Source organism: Bombina bombina, chromosome 5 (genome assembly GCF_027579735.1).
Source record: "Bombina bombina isolate aBomBom1 chromosome 5, aBomBom1.pri, whole genome shotgun sequence".
NCBI lineage: Eukaryota > Metazoa > Chordata > Amphibia > Anura > Bombinatoridae > Bombina > Bombina bombina.
Window position 1 is genome coordinate 837,184,306 of NC_069503.1, and position 21,329 is coordinate 837,205,634.

The 21,329-nt window shown below is 36.6% G+C and overlaps 1 protein-coding gene across 2 annotated transcripts in view; it reads left to right on the top strand.

The window, feature by feature from the left end:
• The window catches only part of COLEC12 (collectin subfamily member 12), a 254,612-nt gene that overhangs the window by 44,635 nt on the left and 188,648 nt on the right, over window positions 1-21,329 (top strand). Inside the window, exon 2 of one of the 2 annotated variants that reach the window (XM_053714964.1) lies at window positions 2,262-2,312. In XM_053714964.1, coding sequence (XP_053570939.1) covers window positions 2,262-2,312 — 51 coding nt within the window. The remainder of the gene's footprint in view (window positions 1-2,261; window positions 2,313-21,329) is intronic. The other variant, XM_053714965.1, reaches the window with a different exon arrangement.

Here is a 21,329-nt window from a genome sequence, read left to right on the forward strand (position 1 = left end):
AAAAATAAATCTACATGTTATTCTCAGACTAATCTTTTCTTTGAATGTATCATTTTATCTAGCATTTGTATAATGTTTAATGTCCCTTTAGACCCTTTAAAGTCATTTAATGGATCTTAAATTCTATTATTCCATTTCCCTTTAAAACAAAAGAAAATGGTCCAACTCCATCATGACAGTAAAGTTGTTTAGTTTGTTGTTTTTCTCTCTTTAATGAAACCTTCGTAAATGTTACTGTCCCTTTAACTTTAGTCCAAACAAAAATCATCAATAGCAGATAAGTTACAATGATGTTTAAAGGGATTTATATACAAAATTCACATACAGCTTTTTGTGAACCTGAACACAGGAGTACATTAGTGTTTAAAACAAAGACAGGGAATTCAGCACTTCTTTAAGTAGAGTGTATCTCTCAAATTTTATTTAGTACAAGAATTGTATCATATGTCTCAGATAGAAGGAAATACACCCTCATACACACAAAGGATATGCTGAAATAAAAAACATGAAATATGCAGCGAAATATATTGCAAAGGGGCTAACAACACCACTGCAGACACCAAGCTCCATACAATGAAGGAAAAATGCTTGGGCGGGTTCACATTAGGATCTATGTCGCCCCTTTAGGATATATCAATGCTGAAGAAAAAAGCAAGCATACATAGGAGTAGGTCAGCAACACCCAACCAACACTAGCCCTAACAGCAGCAGTGGAAGGGTTAATTGCTAGGGTGGAAAGAGAAACCGGGATCTTTGCTGACACTACACTATATAAATGTATAAATGAAAGATACAATGTTGACAATAAGTTACAATCATGTCAAAACATATGAGCATGGATACATTATTAAAGGGACAATATTTTTTAAACTTGCACATAGCGTCAAGGGATATCCCAGCATTGAAACACGCTTTACGTTTTGACCTACTGACAATTACAGCTGGGTTACACAGTTATATGGAACTACACCTGTTTTGTCTCATTGAGATATTTGGTTTGAATGTATTGTCAAAATTGTATCTCTGATTGAGCTTTCATTTAGACTGTGTACCTAGTGACATATATAGGGGCCGATTTAACAATGTGCGAGCGGACATGATCCGATGTAGCGATCATGTCCGACGCACATCGATAAATGCCAACAGCATATGCTGTCTGCATTTATCATTGCACAAGCATTTCTCGTGAATTGCTTGTGCAATGCCACCCCTTGCACATTTGCTTCCAATCGCCCGCTGGCAGGGGGGGTGTCAATCAACCCGGTTCGATCGGGCTTATTGCTGTCAGCGCCTCAGAGGTGGCAGACGAGTTAGGGAGCAGTGGTCTTATTACCACTGCTTCTTATTTCCTGTTTCCGGCGAGCCTGAAGGCTTGCATGGAAACAGCTGCATTCGGGCCTTGATAAATCGGCCCCATTGTGTTGTTAGCCCCTTTGCCATATATAGCCCTGCATCTTTGTATTGATTTTAAGCAATTATCACCATGTATTGTGTTTTTTGTATGTCATGTATATCCTTTGTGTGTCTGAGGGTGTATTTTCTTCTATCTTTTGAGACATATGATACAATTCTTGTACTAAATAAAATGTGAGAGATATACACTCTACTTAAAGAAGTACTGAATTCCCTGTCTTTGTTTTGAACACTGATGTACTTCTGTGTTCAGGTTCACAACAGCTGTCTGTGAATTTTGTATATAAATTAATTGTTTAAGGTTTCTGCACCAGGAGTCATATATGACTGTAGTGTTATTTATATTTTTGGTAGTTTACTACATGCCTCTTAACTTTTGATATTGATGTTTAAAGGGATACTAAACCCAATTTTATTCTTTCATGATTCGAATAGAGCATGCAATTTTAGGCAACTTTCTAATTTACTGCTATAATTCATTTTTCTTCATTCTCTTGGTATCTTTATTTGAAAAGCAGGAATGTAAAGCTTAGGAGCTGGTCCATTTTTGGTTCTGCACCTGGGTAGCGTTTGCTGATTGGTGGCTAAATATAGCCACCAATCAGTAAGCGCTATCCAGGGTGCTGAACCGAAAATGGGCCGGCCCTTAAGCATACATTATCCTTTTTTCAAATAAAGATACCAAGAGAATGAAGAAAAAATAATAAGAGCATATCAGAAAGTTTCTTAAATTAGCATGCTTTATCTGAATCATGAAAGAAAAAAGTGGGTTTAGTATCCTTTTAATTTGTTGCTTTTATTGTAATTCTGACCCCACTAAAAATTCTGTTATTCTTATTTCCTTACAGAAGATTTTGCTGAGGAAGAGGAGGTACAGTCTTTTGGATACAAGAGGTTTGGTAAGTCGTGCACCATCTTTGATGATGCATTGATAAATTAGTTGCCGATTCTCATGGTGATATTTGTGATGTAATAATGAAGCATTTCTAAGAATAGTCCTCCAGAGTTAGAGCAGAACAATGTAGGGTTGTTGTGTACTCAAGAGCATCCTTAATCATCTGAGATTAATGCTTTATTGAGGGTGCTATGTGGGAAGAACCCTGCAGTGCTTTTATATCCATAGAACTTACAGAATGAGGTGTCCCACCTAGTAGTGCTTCTAGACTCTACATTGTGGGGTGCTACAAATAAAAGCTGGAGGGTGGGACGTCATCATTTTCTAGAACATATTACTGTTTTTCATTAATTAAATCATTAAATTCTCATTTTCCATATTTGCCTCTCTCCTTGTCCTGCTGCATCAAATGACAAGTAAAAGTAATGGACTGACTTGCAAACGTTAATCTTTTGGAACTTTTGTGACACTACAACAATTTATGGGCTGCCTAGCACACTCAGCAACCCATAGTATCAATCCTTCCCCAGTTTAGGGCCCTACAGAACTTTTTATCTAGCACCCACTACTCTTTCTTACTAGATTTCCAAACCATAAAGTACTGCCTGTCTTATTCCTGTGCTTATGTTGTCAATTAAAGGTATGTTTCTTTTTTCTTTTTCTTTTTTCAACTGACTTTATTTAAATGTCTGAAAATTTACAATATGGGAGGCGCAGCACCCTAGAGGTTACACAGATTAGTCAGTAGATAGTCAGTAGATGTTATATATTGATAACAAAGAGATTTTGGAAAATAAACAGGAAACCTTCTTTTATGGTTAACTTGGTTTTCTAATACATGACATTTGCATAAACAGTTTATAAATCAAATTGTTATAAGTAATTATTGTTGTATTGGTAAAGAAGGTGGAAAAAAAAGAAGTAAAGGAAGGTAAAAGAAGGCTGTTTTGTAATCTGGTCATGAGCAAATTAAGTATTTTTTCATTTGAATCAACTCAATCGTGCCGTATTAATAATGTTTTGTAGCAATATATCTATAGCTTTTATTTGGGATAGTGATAGTTGAAGTTACCCCTTTTGGATTGGCTCCATGAGATTAGGTAGTGTTTGTTGTAAGGGAGATTTAATCTATTTATATGAGATTGTAGTTTTGTTTTTAAGGTGTTGTTCCCATAGATTCAACATTTCTGCATAGGTGTCCATCTTAGTGTTTTTGATATAATAATATTCTTCTAATTCCAGGAACTCTTATACTTGGTGTGTCCACATTGACAAAGATGGAGCCTCTTTACTTTTCCAATGTTTAGTTAATAGGTATTTTGCACTGTTTATCATAACATATAACAATTTTAAGTAATGTTTGTATTTATTTAATTTTTGGGCATTTGTTTAATAGCCACACCAAGGGATCTTGTGTAAGTTAAATATCTAACATTGTTTCTACTACCATACTACTACCTTTATGGTCGCATCTCCAGCAATTATCTGGTTTGCTATGAAAGAGGCGGTGAAGTTTATTTGGGGTATGATGTAATCTGTGTAAGAGTTTAAAGTTGATTTCCTATAAGGATAGGTAAATTGATGTTTTGGATATGTTTTGGAAAAGGATCATACTTGTTTGCGGTAATATTATTATTCCCAAGTCCTCTTCCCATTTTTCTCGGACTAGGGGAATATACCCGGGTGAATTGGAAGTCAATATTTTGTATATCGTCGATAGAGTGTGTTTAAGTGGGGGGGACACACGAACGCAAGTGTTCAAAGTTAGTTAATGGTCAAAACATTTTTCTGGATTGGTCATGGTGAGTAATAAAGTGGTGTACTCGATGGTAGGTAAACCAGGCCCAGACTGAACATCTGAACGTCGGGCATACCGGGCAAATGTTATAAATAGTTTAGCCCTGCCCACCGCGACCGCATTCAACATATTTTTTGAGAATTGACTAAAAATATTTTTATGTATGTAATAAAAGTTTATTATTATGTACCACTGCCATGCCAGTATTATTATAACTTAATCTCCACATTCAAATTTTGGCAAAATAAATACCACTCTGACTATTGAACTTTTTCCAAAGCAAAGCCTTAGCCAATCGTATATTTCCTATTATCAGCCGCTGCCGGCCGCACACTGTCCGATGCAATGACTGACTGAGCACACTGAGTTGAGTGACACAACCCCAGCACGCGGTTGCACCACACTGATGCTGCTTTCTGGGGGTGTCTCACTCAACTTAGTGTGCTCAGTCAATCAGCGCATCGGACAGTATGTGGCCGGTGTTCTGTTAAGGGACCAAACTTTTCAAAAGAGCGAACCATGTCACTTCCTGTGACGTTACATCAGCTGTTGTACACATTTTGCCCCTAATGCGCATGCGTGCCAGCGTCATCACATACCTGGCCGCATACGTCACTGTGAAACTATTTACACTTGTGAAATTGAGAAGCCTTTGTTTAGCGCATGCGTGGGATTTTCTATCACAAATAGGGGGGTTTATGGAACGCTGTTTATTGGTCCCTGCATGACAAACAGCCAAATATGTGAATTATAGTGTAAAACCGATATAAATGTAAGGATAAAAAATACGATATTTGTCAGATCTCATCGGAGAGTAAGAGACTCGAGTTGTACTTGGAGCTGGAGGGAAAGATGCCGGGCCCATCCCGATCCAACTGAACTGTCAACTGAGTGACTGACAGTGACCAGTGAGGTCGGAGCAGACACAGCAGGTGGCTGGCCAGCCCAGGTGAGCCTGAGGTCAGAGGACCTTTTTTTGGTAGTAGGCCCAGTTTTACTCCTTCACTGCACCGCGGCCGTATGGGGATGACACGTGCATGCCATGCCCATCAGTGGGTCTGATCTAAAGAGTTAGTAGTCATGATTTCTTTACCTATCTCTTCTTCTCTCATCACTTGTTGCTGTTATCCAGAATTATTAGTGAGGGCTACTTGCAATGTTGCTAGTGTTTACAGGTGTCGTATTAAAGCGTTAATAAATTAGCAGGAAATCAATAATATAAATGTAAATTCTGTATTATTCTATACAACTGCATATTCACCTCTTACCAAAAGCTTTATCAACCAGTTGGCTTAAGGGAGCCATGTAAAGATTTTCCCCAAAATGTAAAAGGGAATATCATAGATTAGTTATCAGTGTAGATATATCAATAAGGAGCTTATGCAACAGTACAGTAATGAGGATGCAAAATAAGAGCACCTTTAGATGTCTCCCTATCTCCCATATACCTACATTGGACCTCAGATTTCAGAGCTCTGAGCCTGCAGCTATCTGTCAGACCCATATCTACATTTGCCCTGCAGTCTCCCTATCGCCCATATACCTACATTGGACCTCAAATTTCAGGCCGCTGACAGTGTCAGTGTCAAGCACCGGCCTCACTACCCCCAGCCTTATGCCTAATTCAGACTTCAGACCCTGGTCCTACAGCCCTCAATTGGTCCCATATCCACATTAGATATCAGTTCAAAGTCTGGCTTACAGCTGCGGTTTCAGTAACATACACACATCAGACCTCAAATCAGATCTTGGCTATGCAGCCTTTATGTCAGCCCTATTTTCAAATCAGTCTCCTGGTCCTGCTGCCACTCTGTAAGCCCATTACCTACATTAATCCTCAGGTCAGACTCTTGGGGCATACTGTCATCATGTCATTGTCATGAGTCACTCACATCACATGTCACATACTTATGTATTCTGATACTGTCATGAATCACTCTGTCACATACTTATATATTCTGATACTGTCATGAGTCACTCACATGTCACAAAATACTGATATATTCTCATACTGTCATGAGTCACTCACGTGTCACATACTCAGGGCCGTCTTTAATTTTGACTGTACCCTGGGCAAACATTTTCTTGGTCCCCCCCACCCCATGCAATTTTACTCTCCACCCCAACATCCCAAGAAACAACTAAATCAATTTATTTAAAAAAAAAATTATTAGCCCAGTAGTGGATCATCCACTGCTGGGCTAATCATTTAAAAAAAAAATGGAATAAATTGCAATATGTGAAACTGGACCTAAGCAGTACTAATAAAATAAATATATATATATTCCGCCACTGTGTACTAATTTAATATGCTTTTGAATGTGATTCTGGTGTGAGGTTAGCTGGTTAAAGAGATTTAGGGCAGCCAACAGGAGCAAAGCAAGGTAAAGACTAAGGAGGAAGCATGTAGGTGCAGACAAATATAAGTTTACTGACTGGAACAGCAGAACTACTATGGGAAGCTGTAAAATCTGAGACAGAGAGGAATAAAAACTATAAAAATAAACCTTACCTTAATGAGTGAAGTATCAGCATGACACTATACATCAGCCACAGCAGCACATTTCACTTCTTTGCTGAGAACAAGTTTCCTCTCACCCTGCACTAGACAATGCTGCATAGGGGAGGGACGTGTGTGCACTCACTTATTCTTCCCACTGACACCTTTCTACAAAGCACTGTTCCCCTAACAAACTTCAGTTAGTTGATCTTAAGGACACAGCAGAAAGAGCAGGGTTAAGGGAACCAGCAGGTTGGATGCTGTCTGTCCAAGGACAAGTCACACAGCCTCAAGACTGAAGAGAGCAGTGTGTGCAGCTGCACAGATGCTCAAATCCTCATGTGCCTGCTGCATGCGCCTATAGTCAGCCCTACCCAGAAACAATCCCCACCACCAGAGCAGTTACCTGGTAACAGTGGTAACCCCAGCAGGACCTTTTCTGATGCAGTGGGATTGGCTGGATGCCGAGTTAGGGCTTAGCATTCAGTGCTGCACAGTGCACATCTAAAACATATCATGGCACTAGCTTGGCATGTCACATGACACCGACACAGTATTAGGAGTGACTGTGTGTGTGTCCCATGTCACATGACATCAACAGTCTGGCATGAACCAAAATAAAAAATGTATATTTTTTTAGGACTCTTGGGCCCCTCAATAAAGACTGGGCCCTGGGCAGCTGCCCCTTTTGCCCTGTGTTAATCATTAATTTCTTGAAGTCTTCAAGAGATTAATGATGATTATCCAAGGCAGCAAACACAATTGAAGAGATCATACTATAGCTAAAACTAAATGTTTGTTACTATGTGACATAATTTGTGCCCTATATCTGTGTGTTATGTGACATATACTTTGTGCCCTATAAGCTGTGTGTTATGTGACATATACTTTGTGCCCTATATCTGTGTGTTATGTGACATATACTTTGTGCACTATAAGCTGTGTGCTATGTGACATATACTTTGTGCTTTATATGATGTGCCCTATAGCTACAGCTGAATGTGTCATGTGACATATACTTTGTGCCCTATAAGATGTGCCCTATAGCTACAGCTGAATGTGTCATGTGACATATTTTGTGCCCTATATGATGTGCCCTATAGCTACAGCTGAATGTGTCATGTGACATTTACTTTGTGCCCTATAGCTACAGCTGAATGTGTCATGTGACATATATTTTGTTTGTGCCCTATAGCTACAGCTTAATGAGTGTTATGTGACATATACTTTGTGCCCTTATAACACTTTATTTTGGTTTTGTTGTGTTTTTTTTTATATTTTACTTTATTTTTCATACCAACTATTTGACAAAATACAGTGATTATAGGGTGTTTAAAATCTTAAATCGTTTTGTCACTTAAAGTTTTATACTTGCTATGTTTGGTATATGGTTAAATAAGAAAAGGCGAGACGGAGGGGGGGGAGTGGGCCTCTTTGCCCTAAAATGCCTGGGCCTCTTTTTGGTTTTATTCTGGCCCTGAGGTAAACCAATTGCGAAAACATGTGTACCCTTTTTCGACAAGGTCCGATTGTGATATTATAGTTTCATTGGCTAATAATGTATGAATTGAGATATCACAAGAGTTGGTATTTGAAACGTCAGCTATTACATTAGGTCCTATCGTGAATTGTCCGTTTTCTATTAATGAGGTAAGGGGAGAGGGTTTAAACATAATGTTAGGATGTGTTTTAAAATGTTTCTATGCTCCAACACAGTCTCCCCAGATGGGATGTCTCAGATATTAGGTGTTCCAATTGCACCCAGCATTTATGTTTATAATGTATGTGACAATCAACTATTCTTTGTAAAAAGATGGCACGTCTATATAGAGCTATGTTGGGTATGCCTAGGCCTCCTTGATGTTTGGGGGTTTGGATAATTTTGCTATTGATCCTAGGTGGTTTTCTGTTCCAGACAAAGTCACTAAAGGCCTTTTGTATACTTGGGATAACATTTTTGGGTAGTGGAATCGGCAAGGATTGAAGTATGTACAGTAATCTAAGAAATATATCTATTTTAAGGACATTGATTTTGCCTAGCCATGACAATCTTTTTGATAGCCATGAAGAGAGGTCTCTGATGATAGTTTTTTTAATGGGTTCATAGTTGTTTATGTATGTTTCTTCTGTTGTCCTTGCTAGCTTAATACCTAAATAATGTAGAGTGCGTGGGCCCCAAGTAAAAGATGTTAGTTTTTTTAACCTTGTTTAGAGTTCACTCATCTAGGTTAATATTTAGAACTTCTGATTTTGCTGTGTTTATCTTAAAGTTAGAGAGTGAATTAAAGGTTTGAAATTCTTGTAATAGTGGGGGAATAGAAGACTCTTGATCGGTGATAGAGAATAGTATATCATCTGCAAAGAGCGACTTAACATAAGTTTGTGGACCTATTTTTATTCATTTGACAAGTGGGATTTGTCTAATTTTGGTTGCTATGGTTTCAATAAAGCAGACAAATAATAGAGGTGAAAGGGGGCATTCCTGGCAGGTCCCATTAGATATTGTAAAGGAGTCTGATAAAATTCAATTTATTAATAGCTTGAAGTTAGGGAGGGAATATAGAGAAAATATTCTGATCAACATTTGAGGGCCAAATCCCATGTGTATTAATGTAGAGCGGAGAAAGTCCCAATCATTAAATTCTCATTTTCCATATTTACCTCTCTATTTGTCCTGCTGCATCAAATGACAAGTAAAAGTAATGGACTGACTTGCAAACATTTATCTTTTGGAACATTGGTGACACTACAACAATTTATGGACTGCCTAGCACACTCAGCAACCCATAGTATCAATACTGCCCCTGCTTAGGGCCCTACGGAGCTTTTTATCTAGTGCCCACTACTCTTTCTTACTAGATTTCCAAACCATAAAGTACTGCCTGTCTTATTCCTGTGCTTATGTTGTCAATTTAAGGTATATTTCTATGCTTAGGTATGTGCAGGTTTCTGGTAGCAGCTGTGAGTTTAAAAGAAATTCCAATGTATTCCTACATATGAAAAGGTTGGGCACCAATGATCTAGACTCTCTGAAAGTTAAAAATGGAGTAGTTTATTTTCTATAAATGCAGAATTAATCATCATAACTGAAACAAAGATGGATGATGTGACTTTTAAAGGGGCATTAATAACATGATCTTATGTGCATTTTATGATTGCACTTTTTCCCATATGTGCATAACCACTAATCACCGCCAGTGTTTATCCACTCCCAAAATATGTTTCACCCCTTTCTGTGGGTCGAACACATAGTTTGATTCAAAGCAATAGTGCAATTAGAGCATTTTATGTCCCTTTAACAGTCCCATCATCCTTTTTTTTCACAATTGTGTTTAAGTTTTGTATTAACAGAAAATAAACTACTCTCAATACTATATTAATGTATGGTGTTAAATGCTAGGAGCAATAACTTACCACAGTGAAACAAAACTATTGCCAGACCTCAAAAATTCCAAATCCAAGAAAAACTATTTTTCTCAAAATACGTATTATGCAAAAATGGTAAAATAATAACAGTACATTTTGTTCAAATAAAACCAGGATTAGCTGTAGCACACATCTCAGATGTTAGGGTCATTTAACAGGTTCATTAATTGCAGATGGGTGATGATTTCCCAATATGAGAAGGAAATAAAGGTACTTTTCGGTGAAATTATTGGCTTACATTATTTACTCCAGTGAAAACATTATTTCATACTTGTCTGCATAGCGCTTGCACCTTAATGTTAGCTTTGTAAGAAAATGATGCATTGATTGATTGCTGTATGTTGTAACGTTCCTCACCAGATGTTATGCAAGTTTAAAATCATTTTGTGGCATCTGCTTATGATTATTTAGGTAAAAGCTAGAGTAGCAAGCAAGATTAAAGGAATATAATGTTAAATTACCACAATAAGTTGTTTTTGCAGCTTGATAAAAAAAAAGCAATCTGCTGATCCAGTACAAAATATTGCGGGAGTATATTTAAACTGGCTTTAGCTTTGGAATTACAGGCAGCTGGAAACATTTGTTGGTCACTTTTTGGCAAAAGCAACTCTGACCAAGTATCCTCCTTAGAATTCAGAAAAGGAGTTATTGTTTGTTTTATGGATAAGACATGATATGTAAACTAAATGCTAAACTATTTTGTTAAAACTATGCATTTTTTTCTTGTTTGTAGACTGTTTTTTAAGTGAAAATATGACATGTCAATATAACTATGTCTTTTGGCTAGTGCACAAAAGTTTAGGCTGTTTTTTCATTTTTTTCCCCCAAGTTGTTCACAGCTGCACTTCCTTCTTATATGCAAAATGTATTAGTCCCTAGTCTATCAATGTTTCAGTTATTGTTTTGTGGTAACGTATAATGTAATCTACCCATATATACTAATATTTTAGGCATTCTGCTCTTGGTCCTAAAAGCAAAAATCATTATTATAGAAATATTAGATCTACAGTAATATACTTACAAAACTTGCTTTACTTCATAATGTTTGTTTAAAAGATCACATTTGTTTTAGCAAACATTATTGTTATGATTTCTTTTTATATGTCTTTTATTTATTGCTATCATTTTATATTCTTTCAGGTGGTCAGCAAAAGTAGCTGTGTAAGGGAGTATCTGCTGTTGTAAATTGTTGTACATGATACTTGCTTCAATAGTTAAATGAAAAGCTTTATTTTAAAACAATACTGTAAGCCTAGACTGTAGCTGTTGTCAGTCTCCCAATAGGAAATGTCTAATATTAGTTGGCCAATAGCAGATGTGCTTGACTAATTCCCATGCTGCTTGGTAACTCAATATGAGAGCTGTGCACTTTGTTGTCTTTAAAAGCGCATAGAGTAGACTTAAAGGGACAGGCCACACAGCATCAACACGCACCCCAATTCAACTGCTGCATGATGTACACCCCATACCACCCAGCACCACCTCACGCTGGGCAAAAGTGAATACAGTATGCCAGGGAAACATGGCCACCAAGCTCCTCCTTCTGGTGGGTTTGGTAGAAATTGCTCCCAGCAGTGTGCGTGATTGGACTGGATTACATGAGACACTCGGTCAGATACATTGTACATACTCAAAACTACGTCAAGTTTAATCAATTTACAAGTGAGAGCCTGATCATTGGATGCTGCTACACAATAGACGTGCCCACGGATTCTCTTGGAGTAGTAATGCTGCCATCCCATAATGGCTGAATAAGAAATTCTTTTTTAAAATACTTTTTTCCTTTTACCCTGTACAAAGCGGCACAGGGCGGCATGGCGTGCCTGCAGCACAACAATCACAACAAGGTACCTGCCAATCCCGTGTAGACTATCCCTTTAAAATAAAAGACACATTTTTTAGATGGCTAGGTACAATCCCTTGCAATTTTAATCAGTACAAAAAAAGTAGTATGATAGCACTAATCCTTCACAGATAAAGCTAATCTTTCACAGATGATGTTAGGCCTTGCTTTTCAGAAGGCTACAAATAATATTCGAAAACCATGGATTTTTTTTTTTGGATTAAAGTAACACAAATGTATTTAAATTGTCGGACTAATACCTTTCTCAGGTGAACTTATGATTCTGTGAATCTTGAATACTATTTTACTGATGTGTGTCTGGAGCTTCACACCGCATGGGACAGTTTACCTGCTGTAGTTAAACTAATTAATTAAACTGTAAAATAATTTCCTGCTTGTGTCTTATCACTGTATACATACTTGGGGGTAGATTTACCAAAGTTCGAGCGGACATGATTCGCTGTAGCGAAAGATGTCTGCTCGACATCGCTAAATGCCGACACCATACGCCGTCTGCATTTAACATTGCACAAGCATTTTCTGGTGAAATGCTTGTGCAATGCCTCCCCCTGCTCACTTGCGGCCAATCGCCTGCTATCAGGTGCTGTCAATCATCCCAATCATATTGGATCGGGTTGATTTCAGTCCGCCAGTCCGCTTCTTAACTTCCGTTTCTGGCGGACCATAAACGATGGGGCGTCGATGCAGCATCCGCTGCTTAATAAATCGACCGCATAAAGTGAACATTGTGCACAAAAATAAATTCTGGAGTAGTTGTTGCGCATAGTGAGCACCATGTTGTTCATAGTGGTATGCCAAACACTAAGGGCTAGATTACGAGTGGAGCCCTAATTATCGCTCTCGCTCGCGTGCTCAAGGGCGCTAACCCGACATGAAATATTAATTTTTCACATTCCATATGTTCTATTTATTAATATATATATATATATATATATATGATGGGTTTTGGGTAAAATATATATCTCTACCTATATATATATATATATATATATATATGATTATACATACTGTAGGTATAGATATACAGATATATATATATATATATATATATATATATATATATATATACATATATAGGACTATCTAATTAAAAATACATAGAACATATCCCCCTATGTTAAGAACATTGAAATGTGAAATATTTACAGTACATAAACAGTTAAACACTTTATTAAATATGAATATTGCATAAATATGTTTTTACATGTTTTCAGCTACTTAACTGCAAAGGGCTCCAATGCACTTATATGTATGTGTTTATATGTGTTTTACTATATATTTACAGCACATATTTGTCCTATTAATTCTTTAAAATAAATTTCTATATATATATGTGTGTAAATACTTATACCTGCATATCTATTCCTATAGATATGTAGGTATAGATATGTATTTTACATGAACAGTATCAGATATATATATAAATATATATTTAATAATACAAAGTACATTATTTTCTATGTGAAGAACAAAGGAATATAAAATATTCATTTTACGCATCGCATTCTCAATTTAGATACTAAGATGGTCGGGTTAGCACACATTAAAACTTAGTATTTTTAAGGCGCATTATTGAAATATTACATATAAAAATTTAAAATAAATAAATAATCAAAATAAAAAAATAATGAAAATTAAAAATAAATAAAAATTATTAAAAATGAATAAACATACTGTAAAATATTTTAAATATTCAATAGAATATATCTATATATTTTACAGTATGTCTATTAACTTTTAATTAAAATTTTTTATATTATATGTAATGTAAACGCAAGTTTTCATGTGAACTAACCCGACCGCATTGTTATTATGAGTTAAACTGTACTGAGAAATGTATTTTTCAAGTGTTTTGTGCAACTTTTTATTCGAAAATAACAGTTAAGCAAAGCTCTGAAGTTGTGTTAACCTGATGCACGTTAAATTAAATTGTGCTCAAGCGAACAAGTTTCATTTTAAATTGTAATGCGCACACTACTTACGACGTCCACAAACACTTGCTATTAAAACTATATTGATTGTAATCTAGCCCTAAATATGCTTTCTCTATCTATCTATCTATCTATCTATCTATCTATAGGGGGAGTTTGTTTCTTATTTTAATTGCTCAACATTGGTTATATAATTTTCTACAATAGCTCAAATTTATCTAATTTGTGGTCCTGAGGCTTCAGACTAGGGATACTCACATATTGCTTATCTTACTAACGTTTACTCTGGATATGCAAATTGTGCTACCATTAGTATATCTAGACTTTGATAATTACCCTTTGCTTATAATTTAACGGCTTGCAAAAGGTGTTAGTGACTAGCGGTGTGTAACTTTTTAATACAGCTGGTATGCGAATTGTGCTACCAGATATACAGATGTAATTCAGTACCGCTTAGTGCACATATTAATCGTAATCCTGATTCAGGCAAAGGGATTTTCACTAAGCTAAAATATTTGGAGATTAACCAACTGGGGCGAGTGTACTTACCTTCAGAGTAAATATACGTATACCTGGTGACCCACAATAGGCTAGAAATCTTTACAACAATAAGGCAATAACCTTAATGATAATTATGTCCAAAAGGATGATACAATGAGATTGTATTATATAGGTATTGCTAACTTCTGACACGACTGATTTAGCGTTAATATAGAAATTAATTTATTAGACCATTACTGCGGATCAGCATGCAGCTACAGCAATAGCGTTTCTGATATTTAATTTAACATTAATTTGAAATCTCTTCTTCACATTAATATATTATAATACAATAATATACATGCTAACCCAGTGGTCCTGATTTTTGTGGGGGTTCTACTTGAACCTGTGTATACAAAGCAACCTGTCACACATTTATCAGTATTTTGACTATCAACGATAACCACAATTAATATAAGTTGGAGTTATTATTTACTTGTACCAGTGTTGAAGTGCTTTTAATTTGTCTTTGTATGTGGGCAGCTAACAGGGTATCCATTTGCATGAAGCTGTCTTTTTGAAACAATAAAGGTTACATTTTAAAAATGATTTCCTTAAATCGTCCTACAATTTTAGTCTTGTGTTCAGAGGAATTTCTTTCTTCTTCATCCCAATCTAGGGATGTGTTGTTTCAAAAAATAATATATATATATATATATATATATATATATATATATATATATATATATATATATATACTGTATATATATATATATACTGTATATATATGAAAATCTTGCTTAGTATTGCCTGTCAAATATTCCCAGTGTACAGGGCACACCATATTTTTTCTGAATTTATTAGACTGGGTGGTACAAGTGCATTTCCTTTAAGGAAATCATAGTCATAGTAAGGATATGGCATCCAAGCCCTTTAAATTTTCATGTGTTTTTTCCCATTACCAATATACAAAGAGCATCTCACAAACTTTCACAGTAACCATCCAATAAATTCATACTTTTCTCAGAGTTTTCTTAGCTGAGGGACTCTTGCAGTGCAGTCTGCTTGTTCATATATTCCATATTACTGCATTTGAATTGTCTTCCTGCCAAAAGGTCCTGTCCTTGTCATAGACCTGCAGAGAATCTCAGCCTTCCCAATAAATAAAGCGAGAGAGCATTTACATGGCTTATGATTTTTTTCCTATAACATAAATATTAATTAGATACTGTATACTGATTTTTATTTTTAATATTCAAAAAGTTGCAAAACATTATGAAGATATATTTTTCACTCAAAGTACAGTATTGTGCAAAAGTTTTAGGCAGGTTTGTAAAAGTGCTGTAAAGTATGAATGCTTTCATGAAAAGAAATGAAATAATAACAAAATGCAAAGTGAGTGAACAGAAGAAAAATGTAAGTCAAATCAATATTTGGTGTGACCAGTTGCCAGGGGAAGAGTCGTCTCCTGTGTGCGTGCGGCAGTGACGTCATCACCGCACATCTCTGCTCCTCTGAAGCCAGTCAGGATCTCCTGTGGAGCGAATCCTGCACCTATGTAAGTTGCTCACTTGCTACCTATCACTAGCCAAGTATATGTGTTACTGTGTGTGCTCCTGGGTGTTATTATCTTTATGTGCTGGGTTGATATAACGTACCTGAACTCTGCCTGTCTGACTACTCTGCTTGCTTAACCCCTAAAGTTCTGGATTGCCATACTGTTGCTGAACTCTGCCTGTCTGACTACTCTTCTTGCTTAACCCTTAAAGTTCTGGATTGCCATACTGTTGCTGAACTCTGCCTGTCTGACCACTCTGCTTGCTTAACCCTTGAACTATTGGATTGCTATACTGTTACTGAACCCTGCCTGCCTGACCATTCTATTGGTTTATATCTGAACTGTAATATCACTGGATTCCTTTTTTACTGATTCCTGCCTGTTTCCAGTCCTTCTATTGGTTTATCCTTGAACTCCCATACCGCTGAATTTCCCTCCTGTTGCCACCAAAGACTACCCTGCCTGCTGTGACTACTGCTTTCCTCATTTTGCAAACTTTTTCTGCTCTGGGTTATTCCCTATCATTTCAGCTTGACGCCTGGATAAGAAGACTACTGGCCAAGTTTGGTCTGATAGTGGAATATCCCACAAGCATTACATTTGCACACAGTGGACACAGGAAGATTGAGATCTCTGGAGATGGACTTGTAACCTAGAGATTGTCCATGCTTTTCCACAATTTTTGTTCTCAAATTCTCAGACAATTCTTTGCTGCTCTTTCTCTTCTCCATGCTCAGTGTGGCACACAGAGACACACAACAGAAAGGTTGAGTCCATTTTTCACTATTTTAACTGATTACCAGTGTGATTTCTGTATTGTCAGCACCTGTTAATTGATACAGGTGAGTTCAATTTCAAATTACAGGAGCATCACAAACATGGAATGCAATTATTTCTTACAATTTTGAGAAGGTGCCAATAATTTTGTCTGACAGAAATGCAGGGGTGCCAATATTTTTGACTGTGTATAAATATAAATATATATAAATATATACAGTATATATACACACACACACATTAAAAAGTACACTCTAAACAATTATATAACGCTTATGAAAGAGCATGTGTTAAAAATATATATTTTTGTTATGAAAAAGAATAAATTAAAGCTGTTTATTTTTAAGCTCATAAGAAGTTGATGGCTGCGTACAACTGAATGTTAAAGGGACATGAAACACTTTAAGATTAAAATACAAATATTTATTTATGCATAGTCAAACAATTTTGCAATATAGTTTTCCTGTATATCCTATAATTTAAGTTTGAAAATTGTGGGTTTTCCAGTTCTGAGAATAGGAAGTGCACAGTGCAGAATTTACAGCCTAAACTTGACATACAGGGGCCCATTTAACAAGCTCCGTAGGGAGCTTGTGTGCCCGTGTTTCTGGCGAGTCTTCAGACTCGCCAGAAACAGCAGTTATGAAGCAGCGCTCTAAAGACTGCTGCTCCATAACCCTGTCCGCCTGCTCTGAGCAGGGGGACAGGAATCGCCAGAAATCAACCCAATCGAGTACGATCGGGTTGATTGACACCCCCCTGCTGGCGTCCGATTGGCCGCGGGTCTGCAGGGGGCGGCGTTGCACCAGCAGCTCTTGTGAGCTGCTGGTGCAATGCTGAATACGGAGAGCGTATTGCTCTCCGCATTCAGCGAGGTCTTGCGGACCTGATCCGCACAGTCGGATCAGGTCCGCAAGACCTTTCTTAAATAGTGGCCACAGTGTATATCTGTACCTAACAGAGGTCATAAAATAAAACAAAAAAATGCAAAAAAATAAATGTTCCTAACAAAATAACCATTGCTAGCTGTGTCTACTTAAAGGGACACTGAACCCAAAAATTTTCTTTCGTGATTCAGATAGAGCATGCCATTTTAAGCAACTTTCTAATATACTACTATTATCAATTTTTCTTCGTTCTCTTGCTATCTTTATTTTAAAAAGACGGCGTCTAAGCTATTTTTTTGTTTAATACACTGGACAGCACTTGTTTATTGGTGGGTGAATTTATCCACCAATCAGCAAGAACAACACAGGTTGTTCACCAAAAATGGGACAGCATCTAAACTTCATTTCAAATAAAGATACCAACAGAATAAAGAAAATGTGATAATAGGAGTAAATGAGAAAGTTGCTTAAAATGGCATGCTCTATCTGAATCATGTAAGAAAAAAAATTGGGTTCAGTGTCCCTTTAAGTAACTAGTATGTATTGGCTTCTCCAAAGATAGCAATTGGTGGTAGAGTTTAACCACTAAAAAACAATCACCTAGATTACAAATTTTGAGTGCTATAGGGAAATTAACGAACGCAACAAAAGTGGCTTTATTTAATCCCCTATAGAGCTGCCATTACAAGTTTTAAAAAACCAGGCTTGTGCGGGCGATATGGAGATTTTGAGCTCCATACCGCACACAATTCAAGCGCTGTTTTAACATGCTTGTGCACGCTTTCCCCATTGGAGAGCCGGCTAAAAAAAAGTCTAACTCCTGCGATCGCGGAAACAAAAGCTCTGTAAAGCAGCCCCATTGATGTCTATGGGGAAAAATAAACTAACTGTGAAAGATAAATAGGAGCGCCTATGGCTTAGGTACAGTCAGGGATCGCACTCTGGGTGGGTTAAGTACTGAAATTGATTATTTATTATAATATCCAAACATTAAACATAAAACAAAGATATGGAATTAAAACCTCATAAAAACATATAGCCTAGTACAAAGGGTACTACTTAGTTACATCAGTTCCTTATTAAGAATCACTCACATACAAAAATATGCAAAAATATAAGGCAGGGTTTGTATCCTCTATTGCAACAAGGTTATTATACCAAACTGTAGACCTTCACAACAACCAGACACGACGACTGGTCAATGCTAATAAGCACTGTATGTGTCAATACGAATTCGCACCATATATGTGTATGTGCGTGAACAAGAGACAGTGACAGTCTATAATTCAGAATATTAAGATACAATAGTCTAATATGTCAGAGTATTAAAAACGGTGATCTAATATGTAAAAGTGGTGATATAAAACGTGTAAAAATGGTGTTATTTAAAAAATAAATCACATGGAAAAAGGATCAGAGACTCTGATAAAAGTTTTAAAAATAAAGTGGGACAAAACCGGTTTGTCAAAAATGTGAATAAGGTGACAAGGTGATATGTAAAAATACAATGACCAAAATGTGCAATAAGGTGATCAATGTTGTACAAAAAGGTGTTCCTGTGCTTGACTCCTGATAAACAATAGTGTCTGACTCAAATAGATTGCTAACAATAGACAAATCCAATGTTGACCTGTCAATATAGCTTATGCAATATCAATACAATAAAAACATAAAAAAAATAAAAAAAAACATATCTAAAACACAAATGACAATTCCTAAAAGTCCTAAAATATTGTCCAGTTAATAGTCCAATATTGTTGGTCCACACTGGTAAGGGACTGGAGGGAGAAAAAACCCAATTAACTTTGAATTGTATCCTGATCCAGAGTCCTAATACTTGCTGGATGTATCTGAAATCAAAAACAGAAAAAATACCTCACATAAAGGGCCTTTAGGGTGAAGTCCAAATGGTATCAAACTTACCCCCAAAGCCAAGATTCCTGGTACTGGTGTAGCCTCACAAACCTCTACGCGTTTCGGCCCTGCAGCGGGGCCTTTTTCAAGATAATATGAGGCTAAAATAAACTGAACTTATATAGCTGATATGGGGGAGTGGCTTGGTCAAATTGCGCCAAATGTTGCTGCCGGCGGGAAAAATTTTACCGCCAAAAAGCTGTCCTCGTGATCAATCTATTAAACCGGATATCCGCTATGCCCCATACTTCCGGTTGCGTCACTTCCGGTTGTCCCGGTCAATTTCCGGTTTTTATATTTCCGGCGGACGCTATGCCATCTTTGTTATGGGCAAATATGGGCAGGTTATGGGCGGGCATTTTCGATGATTTGGAAGTTATTCTTATTTCGCTGGCATTATAATTATAAGTTTGCCAGCTAAGGGAAAAAGGGGGACTATTGGTGGCTATATAGAAAACTCTAAAAAAACTGTGAAAACAATAAATGTAAAAATATATAAAAATACTATAATATAAAAATATACAAAAGGAAGATGGGATTAGATTTTAGGCTCATAAGTACCAGGATAAACATATTTGCAACTGGTATACTTGGACTTATACATAAAATTATACATAAAATTAAGTAATCACTATCAGCATCTGGAGCGACATCTACAACAACACAAATAGGAACATTGGGGGTTCCCTCTAATTCCTAACATCCGCTTGATTCTATACAATCTTGGTTGTTGTAATGTAAGGGGAATGGTTGATGTCAACGTAAGATAAGACCATAGACAATTGGATTACAATACAGATTTTCATATTCACGGAATTTCTTAACACCAGGATGACCCCTTGCTATTCTATTATGAAATACTAAATGATCCAATGAAAACGCTGGAGAATCATTACTACGATTATATAGCATCCTATTAAATACAGTTGTAAATTCGGTTTTTATTTATACAGCAGACGTGGGGTTTCATCGGACATCATAATAATTTATGTAGCTGTTGCCCAAACTATGTGTAATGGGGGGTTTCTATATAATATAATAATGATGGTTTTTGGGGGAATTTTCCGGTATATTGGGATATCTAATAGGAATCGGTCTAGATGGGTATCTTATTTAATTCTGAAACAGATGTACTATTTCAAAGTTAGCATTGTGTCCTTTCGGGTAGATGCAGTCCAAGTTGAATATCCACTTGGATTCTATCTTCAACATCTTACTTTCCATGTTTCCACCCCTCCAATCCCTATTTACCTTACAGATCCCCATAAACTTGAAACTTTTATTACTTCCCCCATGTATTTCTTTAAAGTGTTTGTAAAGAGGCAAATCTGTTTTTCCCCATTTAATCTGCAGTAAATGCTCCCGGATTCTATCCTTCAATTTCCTAGTGGTCTGTCCCACGTATTGCAGGCCACAGCCGCATTCTATTAGATATACTACGAATTTGTCTGTACATCTGATGGTTTGTTTGACTTGGAATACTTCATTATTTATTTTGGATCTAAAGCAATTGTTCTTAATGCCATGTTGACATGCTTTACATAGGTGGCATGGATAAAAGCCATAGAGTTTCTTGGCTGTTATCCCTGAGGTGTTAGCCAGATTTGTATTACACTTAGGGATACTTGGAGCCAATATTGACTTTAGATTCTCCGCTTTTCTGTAGATGAAGTAGGGTCGTTCAGTTAGATGTTCCCCTATGATGTCATCGTCCTTGAGAAGGTGCCAGTGTCTTTTCACTATGTCTTCCATTACCTTTTTCCTCTCATTGTATTGGGTGATAAATGGGATCTTTAGGTCTTCCTCTGGTGTCGCATGTTTCTTGTCTTTATATCCTAGGAGACTTTCTCTTTTCAAGTCCTTTACATCTTGTATAGTCTTGTCTA